The sequence below is a fragment of the Macrotis lagotis genome, chromosome 4 (genome assembly GCF_037893015.1).
Source record: "Macrotis lagotis isolate mMagLag1 chromosome 4, bilby.v1.9.chrom.fasta, whole genome shotgun sequence".
NCBI classification, from domain to species: domain Eukaryota; kingdom Metazoa; phylum Chordata; class Mammalia; order Peramelemorphia; family Peramelidae; genus Macrotis; species Macrotis lagotis.
The window spans coordinates 9,550,708-9,568,237 of record NC_133661.1 but is presented as its reverse complement, the minus strand read 5'-3'; the positions used below and the strand labels follow the sequence as shown (position 1 = coordinate 9,568,237).

General features: G+C 45.0%; 1 protein-coding gene across 4 annotated transcripts in view; it reads left to right on the top strand.

Annotated features, from left to right (window-relative positions):
• The window catches only part of EDRF1 (erythroid differentiation regulatory factor 1), a 36,253-nt gene that overhangs the window by 8,107 nt on the left and 10,616 nt on the right, over positions 1 to 17,530 (top strand). For 2 of the 4 annotated variants that reach the window (XM_074232191.1, XM_074232190.1), the window contains exons 6-19: positions 259 to 418; positions 2,988 to 3,089; positions 3,370 to 3,491; positions 4,372 to 4,483; positions 5,257 to 5,404; positions 5,493 to 5,601; positions 5,775 to 5,886; positions 9,538 to 9,798; positions 11,075 to 11,146; positions 11,583 to 11,733; positions 12,686 to 12,874; positions 14,561 to 14,761; positions 16,633 to 16,851; positions 17,059 to 17,297. In XM_074232191.1, the coding sequence (XP_074088292.1) occupies positions 259 to 418; positions 2,988 to 3,089; positions 3,370 to 3,491; positions 4,372 to 4,483; positions 5,257 to 5,404; positions 5,493 to 5,601; positions 5,775 to 5,886; positions 9,538 to 9,798; positions 11,075 to 11,146; positions 11,583 to 11,733; positions 12,686 to 12,874; positions 14,561 to 14,761; positions 16,633 to 16,851; positions 17,059 to 17,297 (2,197 nt within the window). The remainder of the gene's footprint in view (positions 1 to 258; positions 419 to 2,987; positions 3,090 to 3,369; positions 3,492 to 4,371; positions 4,484 to 5,256; positions 5,405 to 5,492; positions 5,602 to 5,774; positions 5,887 to 9,537; positions 9,799 to 11,074; positions 11,147 to 11,582; positions 11,734 to 12,685; positions 12,875 to 14,560; positions 14,762 to 16,632; positions 16,852 to 17,058; positions 17,298 to 17,530) is intronic. The other 2 variants (XM_074232193.1, XM_074232192.1) reach the window with 1 other exon arrangement.

Genomic DNA, 17,530 nt, shown 5'->3' with positions numbered 1-17,530 from the left:
GTTCAAATCTGGTCTCAGACACTTGATAATGACATAGCTTTGTGGTCTTGGGCAAGCCACTTAACCCCATTTGCCTTGCAAAAACCTAAAAAAAAAAAAGTTGACTGAGCATTTTTGTTGTGAGTGTCCCTTCAAAGAGGCTCCCCATCCTTGGCCAGATGGTTGAGCCTTGTGAGCAGGGCACATTGGGATACCCCATGGGGGTACTGGTCTCTGTTCTGGGATGGGGGCCCTCCAGCATCTGGCTTTGTGTTTCAGCATCAATGGCGATGGCGCCGCTCAGCCTGTCCCATCTGCAGCAGAGCCACGAGGCCCTCCCAGCCCGGATCAGACACACGATGATGCAGAAGGGGCTTCCTGGCCTGCCCCTTTTGAGATGCCGACTTCTGTTTCTGATGATCCTAGCACGTCTAATCAGGTCAGTCAGTTGTCAGTCGGCTCTTCAGTCCTCACTTGTGGCAGAAACAAATGGGATGAAAGCTGAAGGGCCAGAGGGATTGTGGCTGTGGAGGAGTCACTTGACCTCAACTGTGGGGTTCCAGAATCCTGGGGAGGCTGAGTAGAGTTGCAGATAGACTTGATGCACAGAAATTCCCCACATTTTCTTAGTTCCACTACCAAAAAGATGACTCTGTGGGTAGTGAGTTGTCCACTTCATGAATTGTATGAATTCTCTTGCCTGATCATGGTCTGCAAGCTTGTTGAGATTGTTTAGGGGTCGGGGTTCCTCCCAGGTTAGAGATGGGAGAAGGTGAACCTCAGACTCTGGGGCTTTTTTTTGACTTCTCCTTCCCCCTCCTCATCTTGGGCTTTTTCCATCCAGATTTAACAAAGGAAGAGATCATTACTGTAGATGATCCTATGGGCTGTTCTGTTTGGTCTCAAAAAATAGACTAAAAGCAAGACAATTGGGTGAATTAACTCATTTTAACTATTTTTTTCCATCAGACTTTATCAGCATTTGATCATTTTATGTCTTAGCATTAATTGAAGTACTACTGAAGACCAGTAATTTTAGTATTTCACTTTCTTAGTTAATTCTAAATTAATTAGTCCAGTGGCATGGTATTTAGTCCTATAACCCTTTTAAAGAAAGAACATAGGGAAATACATTCATCTGACTCCTCCAGAAAGGCTAGAATGTCCCTTCTGAGCTGACCCAGCTCTCATTGATGAAACCTCCTGGATGTCATCACGGGTGAGAAGATTGTCTAGTCTAGTCTAGTCTGTGCTAATCCCTTTGGACCAAAAAAGAACGATTTTAACAATTTAATTTTGAAGTTTAGAATCTCAAGAGTTTAGCATAATTTGTTCTTGGGGTTTCAGTCAATTGTAATGTCCACTTTGTCAGATTTATAAATGGTCAGGGTGAACCTTATGTGTATATACTAACTTACGATTAAGTTTAATTTAAATCAAAACTGGGGGGGGTAATTTAGAGTGGGGTTTTGTTTTTAAAAACAATATAGAGCCATCTTTTGAAAACTTTGTTTTAATTCCTGTTACATATAGATACAATTTTCAGCATTCATTTTTTGTCAGATTTTTTTGAGTTCCACATTTTTCTACCTCCCTCCCTTCCCTCCCCATGAAAATGAGTAATCTGATATTTGCACAAGCATGTTGACTATATTTCCCTATTAGTCATGCTAAAAGCAATGTAAAGCATTTTAAGGAAATGCCTCACTTAATAGCATTTCTATAGTTGTTAACTATAATTAAGAAAAGTCAGCTTAGAACTATTTGATAGGGATAACTCCTAACTTCCTGCTGCAGAGGAGCCTTAATGTACCCTTGACCTATCCCATCCTCATTTGAAAGTGATGAAGCTTCAAAGCTTGAGATTTAGAAATAGATGAAAGGACAAAGCCGTGAAAGGTGGGGAGAGTTTGAGGGAGCAGATGCCAGACAAGACTTCCCACCCAGCTGCCCTGATCTAGGCAGGTTTCCACCACAGAAACAACTCCTGCTGCCCAGGGAGTTGGCATCAAAGTGAACATATCCATGAGAAGACTCAGGAGCTGTCTTACCACGTACCTCCTCTACATCACCTGGCTGACTTGGGCCCTGGACGTTTTGAGATAAGGCAGGAGTGTCCCATAGACTTTGGTGACTCTGGAACAGGAAAGTGCCCAAGACAAACTTGGCCCCCTTCAGGATGTCCTGGGGGTGAGTCTGCGCTCAGGGGGAAAGGAGACCCTTTTCTGTTTTCTCCTTTGTTCCCAGGTCCTCTGAGCCCCCGACCCAGAAGTCTGGCAAGTGTATTCCAGTTCAGTGGCATTCTTTATTCAGTAATCTTCACTGACTACCCTGGAGCCTATCATCCATATACAGATCAAATGACAGAGCATAGAAATAGGGCATGCACAGGGTAACCAGATATACTCAGTTCCATAGAATGCCTACTAGAGAAGATCCAGCAGTATGAGGGGGAAGGCCATGTGCCCACCTTCCCAACAGTGCAGGGTCTGGGGTCTGGTGGGCAGGCTGAAGGAATGCTACCGATATCTTCTGGGGGAGCAGGGTTAGGCCAAGGGTTGGCTTGGTCCCGTGAGCAAGAGGTTTCTTCCTCATCTTGGACTCAATGCCTTGATCACACACAGACCTGAGCAGGCTTCTCTCACCAGACTTCTTGCCTTGTGTGAATCTGTCCTGTTGGTTAAACTCTTGGGTCAGTGAAAAAGCCAAAAATACTTAAAAAGAATGGATCTTCACAAGTAAACTGAAAAGGAGATAAACTGAACTTGAGGAAGTTCCAGTCTTGTTTTCATGTCAGTCCTTTCAGTGTGAATCCTTTTGCCTGTGGTGATGAAATGCTGATGTAAGCCCCCTGGGTAAAGAAGCCTGGTTAGGGGGTGTTGGGGCTCTGAATAGTCTTGAGGATTATATTGCTTTGTACTTTGAATGTTTGGCTTAGTATACTTGAAAAATAGGCGATTTTTTTATGATGACAGCAGAATCACTCCTTATCCTTGCACTTTTCACAGGGAAGTGAGCCTCTTGAACCCTCATATATAGTGGGGCATGTGGCCTCAGCCCCAAAAGAACAAAACCTGACTACTTTATTCAATGACGGTGAGAACAGTCAGGTATGCTTTCTGTGGTATCTGAGCTGAAAGACCTAATTCTCAATTTACTTGATCATTTAAAAGTTGGTCTCAATTGGAATCAGTAGGGAAAAAAAGTCCATTTACTTCTAGAAATAGCTTTTTGTAGCATCTGTGATCTTAAATTACTGTGACTGTATAGTATAGTTTCTTTGTTCTTTTTTTCTTCATCTTTCTTTCATAGTCTTTTCTGTGGATCATAGGTGGAAGTGTGGTGAAAGTAGGTGAAAGTGTCTAATTTAATTTTTTCTTTTAAACAAAGGGTCTTAAGAATGACTTTGTTCGGAATATTTTATGGACCTTTGAAGACATACATATGTTGGTAGGCTCAAATATGCCCATATTTGGAGGAGGACGGTATCCTGCTGTGAGCTTGCGCCTCAGGTAAGTCAAAAATCACACCCCTCTTTTGATGTCGTTTAGTTATATAATTTCCATGATTGTGAAATTGGCTTTGATATTGAGCAAGTTATGAATTCATGATAAGTGAACTAGACTGCCAGGAAATCTGTCTTTTCTACTTATTAGATGACATATTTCTGGATTCAATATTAGGAGGAACCAGATTGGTTCAGAGTTTATGATTGTCATGGGGAATCCCGTATGACAGATCACTTTGGAAACAGCAAAGTGTCTTCCCGTTGTATTGATCTTCATTGTGATCGTTCTACTTAATACACTTGTTTTGTGGCACTGAGAATTCTATCTTCTCTTCTTTTGTGATTTTCCTGGTTCAAGGGACTGCACAAAGCAGCCAGTGTGTCTAATCTAGCCTGAGAATCCTTTAAGTTCTCTTTAGCATGAATTCTTTCGGCCACTGGGAAGAAACATTTTTTTTGTGTTGGCCTTGAACCTAAATCTCAGGGTTGGTGATGTAGTTAGGAGGTGGAAGTATCTAGCTGTTCATTTAAGGGTGACTTCCCTGTGTAAGTATTTGGTAACTTTGCTTGGTTAACTGAGAATATTTAACCAAAACACAAACCCGACCAACTTGCATTCTGTCATAGATATGTGGCAGCCTTCGCAGCAGCCTGGGGCACATCCTAGACTGGACTGGTCTGTCCTGGACACTTGTCTTGGGTTTTCTGGCTTTCTACTGTGATGTTTCACTCTAATGTGCTCTGCAAACCCCCTCAGCACGAGGCAAGCTTCTCAGAAGGTTCACATCACCTAGAAACAATGATTAGGGAGTTGAAGGGAGTTAGTTTCATCATGAGACATCTTTTAACATCTCAGCCAGCCAACCCAAGAATTTTCTTTTCAGAGATAACAACAAACCAATCAATGTACTAACTGGAATCGATTATTGGTTGGACAACTTGATATGCAATGTTCCTGAGCTGGTGATGTGTTTTCACGTCAACGGGATTGTACAGGTATCATAAAGAGAATGCCAAAGTCGATGGACATTTGGGTGATGATTCAGGGGAGGAACCCTGGATGAATGTCAGGTTTAGCTCAAAACTAAAGTTAGTTAGCAGGATTGCTGCATTTTAAAATGTCGGGTCAGTGGAGCTCCCCAAGGCTTTCAAGGAGGACCTGGAGGGTCATGGAGTTTGGGCTTGTTGCCAGTGGCTTCTGGTATTTCATGAAAAGCTTATTGCTACTAGAACTCAGGCAAAGGAACTGTTCTTGTTCCCATTGTACAGATGAGGAAACTGAGGCTCCCTGAGGCCAGATTCCACCCCCACCCCCCACCCCCAGGCTAGCATCTTTCTCTTGACTCATGAGCTGCTGTGGCCTCTAGTTCTTTAGGCAGGGAACTTTCTGGCCTTGCTGCCCTCCAGCTTGGATTTGGGAAGGGCATTTTTTCCTTTGTGTGTCAGCCATCCCTCCTAGCTTTTAAGGGTGCCCAGGCCATTGAGGGTGCCATGAGGCAACCCTGAGCCAGTCAGTGAACATCGAAGTGGCTGCTCTGCCATGCTCCCTGGGAGATGCTGAGGAACCTTCCCCAGGAACCTTCCCCCCCCCCCCCAATCTCCTTTCATGTAGATAGTGAACCACTAATCTTGGCTTTGGGCTGCTGACCTTGGGTAGTTTTGACTCTGTCGCTATGTCAGACATCACCCAGGCTGTACCTCTGTACCTGTGTACACTTTTGCTCCCAAGCTCTTCTCCTGAACCTCATCCATCCTTTTTGTCCTGATAGAAATATGAAATGATAAAGACAGAAGAGATTCCTAATTTGGAGAACTCCAATTTTTCTACTAAAGTGATAAAAGATATTGCACAGAATATTTTGTCGTTCCTGAAATCGAATTGCACCAAAGAAGGGCACACTTACTGGCTATTTAAAGGTAAACCCATTTTTAGGATGACTCTGACCTGATTGGGCACTGTCCTTGGGTGGCAGAGCCTTGCCAAGTGTTGGGGTTTCCCTTTCAGCCAGCGGTAGTGACATCGTCAAGCTCTACGACCTCACCACCCTTTGTGAAGAAACTGAGGACAAATATCAAAACCCCTTCACGGTGCCTGTGGCCATTCTCCTGTACAAGTGAGTGGGGTGGGGAGAGGGTGCCCAGAGATCCCGAGTCATCTGCCAGGCAGTCTGAATTTAAATAAGAGCTAAGCCCAGGGCAGAGGGCGGAATAAGGAAGGAGAAGGTTTCCAGGGAGTTTTGACTTGACTAAAGTGTGTGTTTGCAACTGGAATTGTTTTCTTTTGTAGGGTGGCTTGCAACATGATGGTGAAGAAAAATCAAAATAAAAAACACTATGGAACGATCAGAACATTGCTTCTGAATTGTCTGAAATTACTGGACAAGGGAAGACATCCTCAAGTAAAATTATATTTTGTTTATGCTTTAAAATTGATTTTGAAGGAAGGGCGATGCCTTGAGAACTTTGGGATCATTTGGAGGCATCCTAAATGGGTATTTCAGTGCATTAGCTTTGAGTTCAGTGTTGTCATTAACTCTGCCTAGCTGGGGAGAAAAGAGACATGATTGTCACTGTCCGGCATCTCTTCCTCTTCCTCACTGTAACTTTCCATTATTGTGAGGAAGTGTGCCGTTCTTTCCCCCAGATAGTATGAATCTTTGGGTCTCTGGGGTAGAGAATGCCTAGGTGGTCAAGTGTTCTGATGGGGTGGATTCACCTAATGTTCTCAGTCTACATTGATTCCTTCTGGGATCCTGTCTGATTATGGACACTGCTGAACCCAGTGTGAGAGTTAATGGAGAGCTGACAAGGTGCTTTCCTATCTAGCCCTGTCACCTTGGGGAGGTGGTAGAACCGCAGTTCATTGAGCAGAACAACAGGACCTTATTGTCTTTGATTGTCATGTCCTGTGGTTTTGCCCCAGTCTGACTTCTCGTGCTGTTCAGACGGCTCCTGTTGCTGTGCTCTTGTGGGAGATGTTCCATTTGGTAAATAAGTTCTGAGAAGGGAAGGCTTAAACTTGAGAGCACTACAAACCTTCAAGGGAAGACATTTATTGTTCATTTTCTAGAACCATGGTTAAGAACCAAACTTAAAATGAAATGGGGCCCAATGAGAAGAGTGCTTCAGGAACTAAGGATTATAACTCATGCCTGTATGGCTTTTTACAAATTGCTGCCCCTTTCTAGGGGGGAACACAAACAAACTCAAGACATTTACCCAGTTGAATAGGAATTCTCTCCATTTTATGCAGAAAATTAGATAACTTTGCCTTGCCTTAAATTAAATATTCAACAGATGCAAGCATGTGTGTTTGTGAATACCCCAGTGTAGACAGGGAACCTTTCCCATTTTGTGATGTATAGACTTTTGTCTGGGAGGATTTTTAAGCATCTTCAGTTATCTTGGTAACAGATTATTTTGAAGAGTTGATACTTTGGTGGCATGCTACATTTTGCATGGTTTTCCCCAGAGCTCTCTTTTCTGTAATACTATTTCAATTTCTCTTATTAGACTGGTGAGAGCCTTGCATTAAGGTTCTAATTGTCTTCTTAACACTCAGAGACCAGGGTCAGTCTGTGCCTTGGCCTGTGTGTGGAATGGGGCTTGTTTGAAGGCATTTCCTTCAGACTTTGGCCTTAGGAGGATTGTTTCTTTTTTCTTTTCAATTTTCACATTTTTATGCATATTTTTATATATCCAAATATATCAGACAGTACCATTTTATAAGTAAATCATGTTACAGCTGGATCTTAGGTAGTGCAAAGAATGAGTCCTATGCAATGGTCACATATATTTGAAGTTAGAAGTATGTAAAATATACTAACTGAAAAAATGTAGTGTAAATTCAAAATTAATGTGACCACAGCATTTTTCATTTTTACTCGTTTGACCTAATATATATCTGATTCATTTTGTATTCTTTTTTTAAATAAAAGAAACATTTTATTTATTTTGAGTTTTAAAATTTTTTCCCTACTCTTGCTTCCCTCCTCCCACAGAACATAGTCTTTTAGTCTTTCCATTGTTTCCATGGTATACATTGATCTAAGTTGAATGTGATGAGAGAGAAATCATATCCTTAAGGAAGAAAAATAAAGTATAAGAAATAGCAAAATTACATATTAATGGGTTTTTTTTTTTAATTAAAGGTAACAGTCTTTGGTCTTTGTTCAAACTCCACAGTTCTTTCTCTGGATACAGATGGCATTCTCCATTGCAGACAGCCCCAAATTGTCCCTGATTGTTGCACTGATGGAATGAGCATGTTTTCTGGTTCTGCTCATCTTGCTCAGCATCAGTTCATGCAAATCCCTCCAGGCTTCCCTGAATTCCCATCCCTCCTGGTTTCTAATAGAACAATAGTGTTCAATGACATATATATATATATACCACATTTTGCTAAGCCATTCCCCAATTGAAGGATATTTACTTGATTTGCCACCACAAACAGAGCTGCTATGAATATTTTTGTACAAGTGATGTTTTTTTACCCAGTAGTGGTGTTGCTGGATCAAAAGGTAGGCACATTTTTGTTGCCCTTTGGGCACAATCCCAAATTGCTCTCCAGAAAAGTTGGATGAGTTCATAGCTCTGCCAATAATGTAATAGTGTCTCAGATTTCCCACATCCCTTCTAACATTGATCATTGTCCTTTCTGGTCAGATTGGCCAGTCTGAGAGGTGTGAGGTAGTAGTATCTCAGGGATGCTTTAATTTGCATTTCTCTAATAAGTAGTGATTTAGAGCTGTTTTTCATATAACTGGATCTCTTTCATTTCCTCATCTGTAAATTGCCTTTGCATATCCTTTGACCATTTGTCAATTGGGCAATGGCTTGTTTTTTCTGAAAATTTGACTCAGTTCTCTATATATTTTAGAAATGAGTCCTTTGTCAGAAGTTGTAAAAGTTGTTTCCCAATTTACTACATTTCTTTTGATCTTGGTTACAGTGGTTTTCTCTGTGCAAAAGCTTTTTAACTTAATGTAATTAAAAGTATCTAGTTTGTTTTTAATGATGTTCTCCATCTCTTCTTTGGTCATAAACTGCTTCCCTTTCCATAGATCTGACAGGTAAACTATTCCTTGATCTTCTAGTTTGATTATAATCTTGTGTTTTTTTTTTTTTGTCTAGATCCTGTATCCATTTTGATCGTAATGTTGGTATAGGATGTGAGGTGTTAGTCTAATCCAAGTTTCTTCCATACTAACTTGCAATTTTCCCAGCAGTTTTTATCAGAGAGAGAGTTTTTTCCCCAAAAGTTGGACTCTTTGGGTTTATCAAACAGCAGATTGCTATAATCATTTCCTGCTATTGCACCTAGTCTATTCCACTGGTCTACCACTCTGTTTCTTAGCCAATACCAGACAGTTTTGAGGACTGATGCTTTATAATATAATATAATTTTCTGGTAATAATAATTTGGTAAGGCTAAGCCACTTCCTTTTGCATTTTTTTTTATTAGATCCCTGGAAATACTTGACTTTTTATTTCTCCATATAAATTTACTTACAACTTTTTCTAACTATTAAAGCAAGTTTTTGGAATTTTGATTGGTAGGGCACTAAACAAGTACTTTAGTTTTGGTAGAATTGTCATTTTTATTATATTATCTCGACCTATCCATGAATAGCTGATGTTTGCTCAAGTATTTAAATCTGATTTTATTTGCATGAGAAGAGTTCTGTAATTGTTTTCAAAAAGTTTTGAGTCTGCCTTGGCAGGTAGACTCCCAGGTATTTTATATCGTGTGAGGTTACTTTGAATGGGAATTCTCTTTTTAGCTTCCTTCTACTGTATCTTGCTAGTCATATATAGAAATATTGAGGATTTATTTTATATCCTGATACTTTGCTAAAGTTGCTAATTATTTCTAGTAGTTTTTTTAGGTCACTTTTGGGGATTCTCTAGGTATGCCATTATGTCATCTGCAAAGAGTGAGAATTTTGTCTCCTAGGAGGATCATTCTTAAGAGTCCTCCAGATCTCCAATGTGATTCATTTCTGTATAGTCACTCATAAAGATTTTTCTTGTGGTTCTTTTTTGAAAAGATTATTGCCTCGGCCAATTACATGCTTTCAGAGCTCTTTCAATTGGATGAACCTAAAAAGGAGGAAAGTTCCGAGTCGCCTTTAAATGAGAATTCAGATGAAAGTTATAGTGAGGAAGAGGAAGAAATGCCGGACAGTGATGAGAATGGGTCCTACAGCATGAGCTCCGATCCCCCTGACGACAAGAAAGCTGTGGCTGTGATTAAGTCTGTGGGAGAATTGTCAGTGCCAGAGAAATACAAGTCCATTCATCAGATCAGAGTGAGCCATTGACAAAAGAGGGATCAAAATACTGGGGCGGTTGGGTAATATTTTAAGAAACTGGGTAAATAGTTGTTTTTCACATAATCACATCTCAGCTTGAAGGCAGCTCTCTTGTCCCCCAGGACTTCTCCACATAAAGCTTCCCAATTTGTGTAGCTGGTTTTTCTAAAACACTTCCCATCCTGGTTTCTCTTGCACACACAGTTTACCTTGGCTGTTATTCTGGTCTGTGGCTTGACCAGGGCAGAATATAGCATACACTTTCCTCCCTTTTTTTTTTTTAGCCTGGGATTCCACCCTGGCTTTGGGCTACCCACCAGTCTCCCCCTTGACACTTTGAGTGCAGATCCTTTCACAGGAACTGCTGGGTCACTGACCACATTGAATCCATCTTGCTTTGGGAAGTTGGGTTTGTTTTGGGGGTTTTTTCCAGTCTGAAGTTTAGAACTTCACCTCTTTGTCTGTGCATATTATTAAATATTATTGTTTACCTTGGCTTGTCTTAGTTTACCAAGGTCTTCTTTGGAGCTGGACTCTTACCTTCCAGTATATGTGTTATCCCTCCAAACTTCATGTTATCTGAAAAAACATACAATGTGTCTTCTTTCTGTCTTTACTTTTTTTTTTTATCAAGTCAAGGGAGAGAAAAGTTAGATACAGAGACAGGAAAAGGTCAGCACTGACCCCATTAGTGCTGTTAATGTATTCTCAATACTTTTAACCCTTGATCTTCTAACTGTAATAGAATATCTCAGTTTATAAGATAATCTTAGGGTTGAATGGAAACTTAAGATTAAAGTGCAAAGACATAAGGAATTCCTGTCAATAATTGGTTTCCTTGAAAAATATATGAAGTTATGACTATAATGACAACACATAATTTTGTTCAATTTTTCTAAATCTCCAGTTTCAAAAATTGTATATTAGCTCTTCATATTGTCTAGGAATTCCATTAGGGAACCAACAGTCTAAAGGTTTGATCTCAATGAAGAGGGTTTAATTAAGAATTCCTAAGATCCAGTCCCATGCTCCACTTATGGCCATGTGGGTGAAAGCCGGACTTCTGGGTGTGGCTTTGAGGGTGTTTGGTTAGAGTTATTAGTTTTGGTCATTTGTGCGGGGGGGGGGGGGGTGTCCCAGACCCCCCAGAGGGCCTCCAGGAATGTGCTCTTGGCCTTGACTAGGCGACTGGAGCCACCCCAGTCCTGTAGTTCACCCTGGGGCAATTGGGTCCTGGGTGTATCAGCCTAATCTTCTATCCTGCCTCTTGTAGCCCAGCTGTGCCTTCCCTGTTTGCCACGACACTGAGGAGCGCTGCCGGCTGGTGCTCAGCTACGTTCTGGAGGTCAGTTTTCTTTGGCTCTTCTCAGTCACACTAGTTTGAGGTGGGTGTCGGGAGGCTGGCAGAAGTGCTCAATGATGGGGCAGCCACTGCCCAGGTCTAGTGGAAGCAGGGCCTGCAGTTAGAAAGGCCCAAGGTCAGAAACTGCCTCAAAGGCGTTGTGGCTGTGGGATCCTGGGCAGGTCACTGCACTGCTGTTTGCCTCAATTTCCTTAACTGTGAGATGTCAGGGAGAATCGCCCCTGGTGTCTCCCAGGCTGGTTCTGAGAATCAAATGAAGCATGTTGGTGATGGGCTTGGTTAGCATGGTGCCCCTGGAAATAGCAGCTGAAGAGGGCTTCAAAGCCTCTGCCACCAAAAGTGCCATTTTGTGTTTGCCCTTAATGTTTAACTGCCTTCCAATTAAAGGTGGCTGTGGGGTCTTCTATCTTTTACTCAGGGTTTAAAGTCTGTGGACAGCAGCATCAAAAAAGAAAGCGACCTTCCTGCCGCTGACCCCAACACCCCAATCCCCTTAAAATACGAAGATGAATCGGCCAGTGGTGGTCCCGAGTGTCTGGAAAAGCAGATGGCCTTGTTTTTAGACAAAAGTAAGCTGAATTCTTGCGCTTATAAGAAGTTTGGAATGGGGGTATCCTTGTAACTCCCAAGTAAGACTTTTCTTGAGATGACTACAAAAAGACTATCCGTTGAAAATGGATGGGAAAAGATTTTCATTCCAATTATGAACCTCTGTGCTAATGGGAAACCAAGTTTTTCCTGAAACTGTTGGGCCCTTTGTGAGGTCCTGGAATAGCAACTGTCCTCCCATCCCTTCTTTGCTTCTGGCAAAGCTCTTATGGTGCGTGTTCATCACTTTCTGTCCTTGCCTGGTCATTAATTGGGTCCTTTAGCCATCCAAGAATCTAAGTTGGAGGGGCTCTGGTACCTCGGAGAAATCTGGAAGGCCCCCATCTGGCTCCAGGACTGACCATGGGCTTGGAATCATGGTGTTTATGGAGCTTAAAGATGGCTCCTGCGGCACAATCTATGGGGCGCCCCAGCTTCTCATGAGACTTCCTAAGTAGTGGTGAATGTTTTGATGATGCTCTGTCCCTTTGAGCACATCTCTTTCCGTCTTTGTCCCTGTCTAAAGATACCCCCACACACACATAATATCCTGACCTTCCCAAGTCGTGTCCCTCTCCTCACTGGGGATCACCTCTCCTCAGCTTGAGTTGCGGTCAGTATTTCCACTTTGTGAAGCAGTTTCCAGTGACGTTTGTGTGTGATTCCTGGGGTCTTTTGGCCTAATGCTCCTCTTGCTCTGGCTAGCAAGGTGGCAATGGGCAGGGCACTGCCCCCGGGGTCTGAATGCCAGATTTCATCCTCATGGACTCCCTCAGGGCAGGTTTCTGTGTTTCCTTTTTGTAACTCAGACTCCCTTGAACATCTGGGGATATCGGTGCCCTATGCTCAGGCTGGGCCTCTGGTACGGGTGCATCTGAAGATAGTGGGGCCATCTCAGCCACCTGACGTGGTGTTTTCCTCTCTCTTTCCTAGTGGGTTCCCTCCAGGAAGGCCACTGCTCCACTCAGTCCGGAATGACACCGGGGTCTTGGCAACATAAAATGAAGCTGCAGCTGATCCTCAAGTCATCCAAGGCTTACTACGTCCTGTCAGATGCTGCCATGAGCCTCCGGAAGTATGGACGGGCCCTACGCTACATTAAGCTGGCCTTGCAGAGTCATGGTAAGGAATCCGCTATTGTATCCACCAAGACATTTGCTGACCTCAGTGGGGGGCTAAAGACTGAGCATGGTGCAATCCCAAGTGATAGAAAATCTTGACTTACATTAGGCCAAAATCTGCCTCAGGGTCCCTCCTCCCATCTGATCCTGGGATGTGGCCCTCCTGTGGCCTCCAGTCTCAAGGCCATTCAGGCCCTCCCAAAAGGACTCTTCCTTGCCTTGAACTTGGTGTGCCACGTTCCTGCCCACTTTGAAGGGGTCTGAGCGGGCTGGGGATCTCTACCCTTCTGGTTGTGTTTGTTGTAGAGCTGGACCCCTTCTTTATTGGCCAGCCATGTGCCTCTCCCAAGCCCTGAGGGTGGGCCAGGAAGACACAGACACAAGCAAAGAGACATGTGGCCCCTACCCCAATGGAGGAAGCATAGAAGGGAGATGAAAAGTTTGAGGATGAGGAAAGGGGTCCTCGTGCAGGGCTCTGCCTGGAGTCCAGGGAAGAGAGCTCGGAGACAGGAAGGTGATGGGTGAGGCAAAGTGAAGGTTCAGAGAGGCCACCCTACCTCCCCTCTTCCCCCTCCCCCGCAGGGTTGCCCTGACCGATCAGAAGGCCTTTGTTGAGAACCTCACCAACCATCTCTCTGATCACAACCATCTAACCTTGTGCCTCCAGCCACCAGCCCCTGCTTCTCCCCCGCCCTCCTCTCATCATCTTAGCCAGCCTCGAGAGAAGGCTCAGCTCTGGGCAGGACACTGCATTTGTTCTCTCTGGGTCCTCCCAACTACCTGAGCCCATTTCACTGATGTGGACCTGCCGAGGTCACCCTAGCCAGGGACTGAGGCTGGATTGGATGGAGCCCCCTCTGTAGTGCACCTGGCCACTTTGCACCTAGCTTTAGACTCCCATCACTCAGCTGAGCCCCCCAGGGAGCCTTTCTCAGGTTTCATCTTTCTTGACCTCCAGAGCCCCCTCACCACCTCAGCCGCAACCTGCTCCAGCATCACTGAGGACCCTTCCTCTGGGGCTTGGTCCTTTGCTTTCTTCTTCCCCCCTCCCTCTTTCCCCCCTTAGGTCTTAGAAGCTCTTAGAGCCCAACTTGCTTTTTGCAGGCCTCACCCTTTTCCTGACTCTATTCACATCCTTAATTGACTCCTTCCCCCTTTCCCATTTACTCACCTGCCCTGCACCATTTCTTTGCATCCATCCCTTTGGGGCAATTAGTCCTTTGCCCTCCCCTCCCCAAACTGGTCATCACACTGATGGGATGTTCCTGCTGAGGAGGCCTCATGTCCACCTTTCCTTCCCTGGATTCTGTCTAGTCAGAGGAGCCTTCCGACTTTCTTCTGTAAAAGACCTTCTTTCTTCTGTAAAAGACTTTCTCCTCCTACCGCCAAGTTTCTATACAGGCTGTGTCCGGTGCATCTTAGCATTTCTGCTCTGCTCCGGGCCCTTCCTGAGCATCTCTCCTCTCCCAGGACTAGTTTGGAAGCCATCAGGCAGATGATTTGGGTTGATTGCAATTGTACATGGGTGGGGACCCCCTGCTGCCCTTCCACAGAGGTCACCCCTAGCCCCTCAGTCCCCTCCATGCACGCACTTTGTCAGAGGGAGAGCAGGCAGGGAAGGGAGTGGCTCGGACCTGGGCAGGAGCATTAATTTGTGTTTCTTTTCCCTCCTCCCATTTCCACGTAGATACTTATTGCTGCCTCTGCACCAATATGCTTTCTGAAGTCCTCCTGTTTCTTTCTCAGTATTTGACTCTTTGTGGTGATATCCAGTTAATGCTTGCCCAGAATGCAAATAACAGAGCCGCCTACTTGGAGGAGTTTAATTATCAGACTAAAGAAGACCAGGAGATCCTGCACAGCCTGCATCGCGAGTCCAATTGCCAAGGTAGGTCGTGCAGAGCATGGGACTGTGTGCTCAATAGTGGGCGCACTGGAAATCTTTGTCCATGATAATAACTGGCCTTTCCTCTGGCTCCTATGTGCTGGACCCTGGACTAGCAACCTTCAGCTGCCCTTGGAGGCGGTCTGTGATCATCTCCATTTTACAGAAGAGAAAACTGAGGCAGGCAGAGGGGTGGAGCACCTTGCCCAGGGTCACCCTGCTCAGGAGTGCCTGAGCCTCTCTTAGTCAGGGCCCCTGCCTGTGGCCTCAGGAAATTGTATTTAGCAAGTAAAAGAAGCCATTCTTTGCCTCTTTTCTTACCTTGCTGTAATAATAGAATGGGCCTTGCTTTAGTCAAACTGAGAGCTAGTGAAGACCCTCCCTTAAAAAGGCCACCTCCAGCGATCTTGATCACATCTGGGATCTGGATCCCCTACCCCCCTTTCCGGTCCAATTCACAGGTATATCATGGCATCACCTCCTGATGTCATGAACCATTCACAGCCGAGAGTTCTCCCATCTGACGCTTCCTGGCAGGGCCCTACCCCATCTGTGATCTAGTTGGAAAAGGGGATTAAATGTTCCTTACCAGTGACAGCAAGAAGACAGAACTAATTAAGAAACCAGAATGTGACATTGTCTCTGAGGTTTAGTCCCCAGTAGGGTCCAACAGGACAGATTTTACAAGGGCCCAGACCTGCTGACCACCACCTGGGTGGGATATGTAGCCAAACCTCCTTCATTGCTTTCCATCTGGAGGTCACGACCTAGGCCTTTGCTGACCTGGAATCCTTGGTAGCCTAGATCGGTAACCTTTCCCACTCTTAACGTGAAACAATTAAATCACTGCACACTTGGGATACCCCTGGTGTCTTAAACCCCATTCTGTTGGCAGAACATAATTTACACGATGACTTAAATTGGATTTTTTAGGAAGCATCTTAATATTGTTTAGCCATCTTTGTTTTTCAATCTACCCCCACCCACCCCCCTTTCTTCCCCAGCTTCACATAATTGTTGCTGTTTGTCTTTGTTCCTTTTTTTTTTGTTTGTATTTGGTGAGGTCATGGGGTTTAGTGATTTGCCCTAGGTCGTCATACGTAAGTCTGAGGCTGGATTTGAACTCAGGTCCTCCTGACTCCAGGACCAGTGCTTTATCCACTGAGCCACCCAGCTGCCCCTTGTCCTTCATTCTCAAAGAGGACCATGACATTTCTCGGAGATGATTGCATGTGAATTAGGGGGGGGGGGTAATATAGAAAATGAATACTAAAAGATGGAGAGGAATTGGCCTAATTGGACAGACTGAGCAGTGACCCCCTCACTCCCCTCAATGTGCCACTAGGCAGAAGGGAGAGCTTTGTCCCCTCTCCAAAGACATTCTCATGAAATGTTCTCTCTGTTTACATTGCTTTGGTGTCACCTTCATGGGCCTCTTCATGTGCTTGATCACTCTGTTCACCAGTCCTGTAACTACCAGACTGGTCCCCAGCACCCCAGGAGACACTTCTGAAACGAGTGTGCCTTTGTCTCTGACCTTGGGGGCCCAAGCGACTTCTTGTTGGCACTGCCCACCCTAGGTTTCTTTGTCTTCTGCTTTGCTTTGGTTTCTGTCGGCTCTGGATTTGGGGAGAAGTGACCCCCACCCCATATCCTAGGAAAAAAATCTCTGATAACAGGAGGTGTTGGGCCGTGCTTCCTGCCTGGAGAGGGTCCCGCCTCCTGCTGACCAGAGCACATGCTTGTTCCACTTCTCATGCCTGCGGGGCCTGGGTGGCAGCAGCGCAGCTTGTCCCTGGTCCCAGCCTAGGGGAGCCCCCGGAGCGTGGGCACAGGGATTTCTAACCTTCATTCTCTTCTCTTTTTATTTGAAGGGTTTGCCTGGGCAACTGACCTCTCGACAGACTTAGAATGCCAACTGTCAGTTAGCTGCAAATGCTATGAGGCTGCTAATGAAATTTTGCTGTTTAGTGATTTAAAAAGCCAGAACCCCGAGCACTACGTCCAAGTACTGAAGAGAATGGGGAACATTCGGAATGAGATCGGTGTCTTCTACATGAACCAGGCTGCCGCCATCCAGTCAGAGCGAGCGGGCACGTGTCTCCCCTTCCCTGCCCCCAGAGTGCAGGCGCCGAGTGGCGGCCTCTTGCCAGCGGGCTCAGGAAGAGGCCGCCGCTCCTCGCAGGGACCCTCCGGGCCCCGGGCCGTGCCGGGGCCCCGGAGCTTAGAGACAGGAGCCTCCTGGGCGGGTTTGCCTCGAACCAGGCTGCCCAGTAAATGGCGTTTTTCCCTCTGTTCAGTGAGCAAAACTGTGTCAGCAGCCGAGCAGCAGTTGTGGAAGAAAAGTTTCTCCTGTTTTGAAAAGGGAATTCTCAACTTTGAGTCAATCAACGACGCCACCAATGCCGCCCTTCTTCTCTGCAACACGGGCCGGCTCATGCGCATCTGCTCCCAGGCCCATGGGGCCATCGCCACGGCTGCTGGCGGGGAGGACGCCAGGCGAGAGTTCTCTCCAGAAGAGGCACTCTACTATAATAAGGTAACTGCCAGCCGGTGGCCCCCTAAGGACATCACCAAAGCTGCAGGGGCTTTGGAAGAATTTGATTTTTTTTTTTCTTAGGGGGTTCAGTTCTTCCATGTGCAGTGGGGGTGATCTCTCCTTCTTAAGTGATTGGGTCAATCAGGCATGGATTTTAGGGAGACTATCAAGCCAGCAAGGCTTCAGGGTCAGCCACGGGATGGGTTGGTCTTGGTTGGCAGGACATTTTCTCC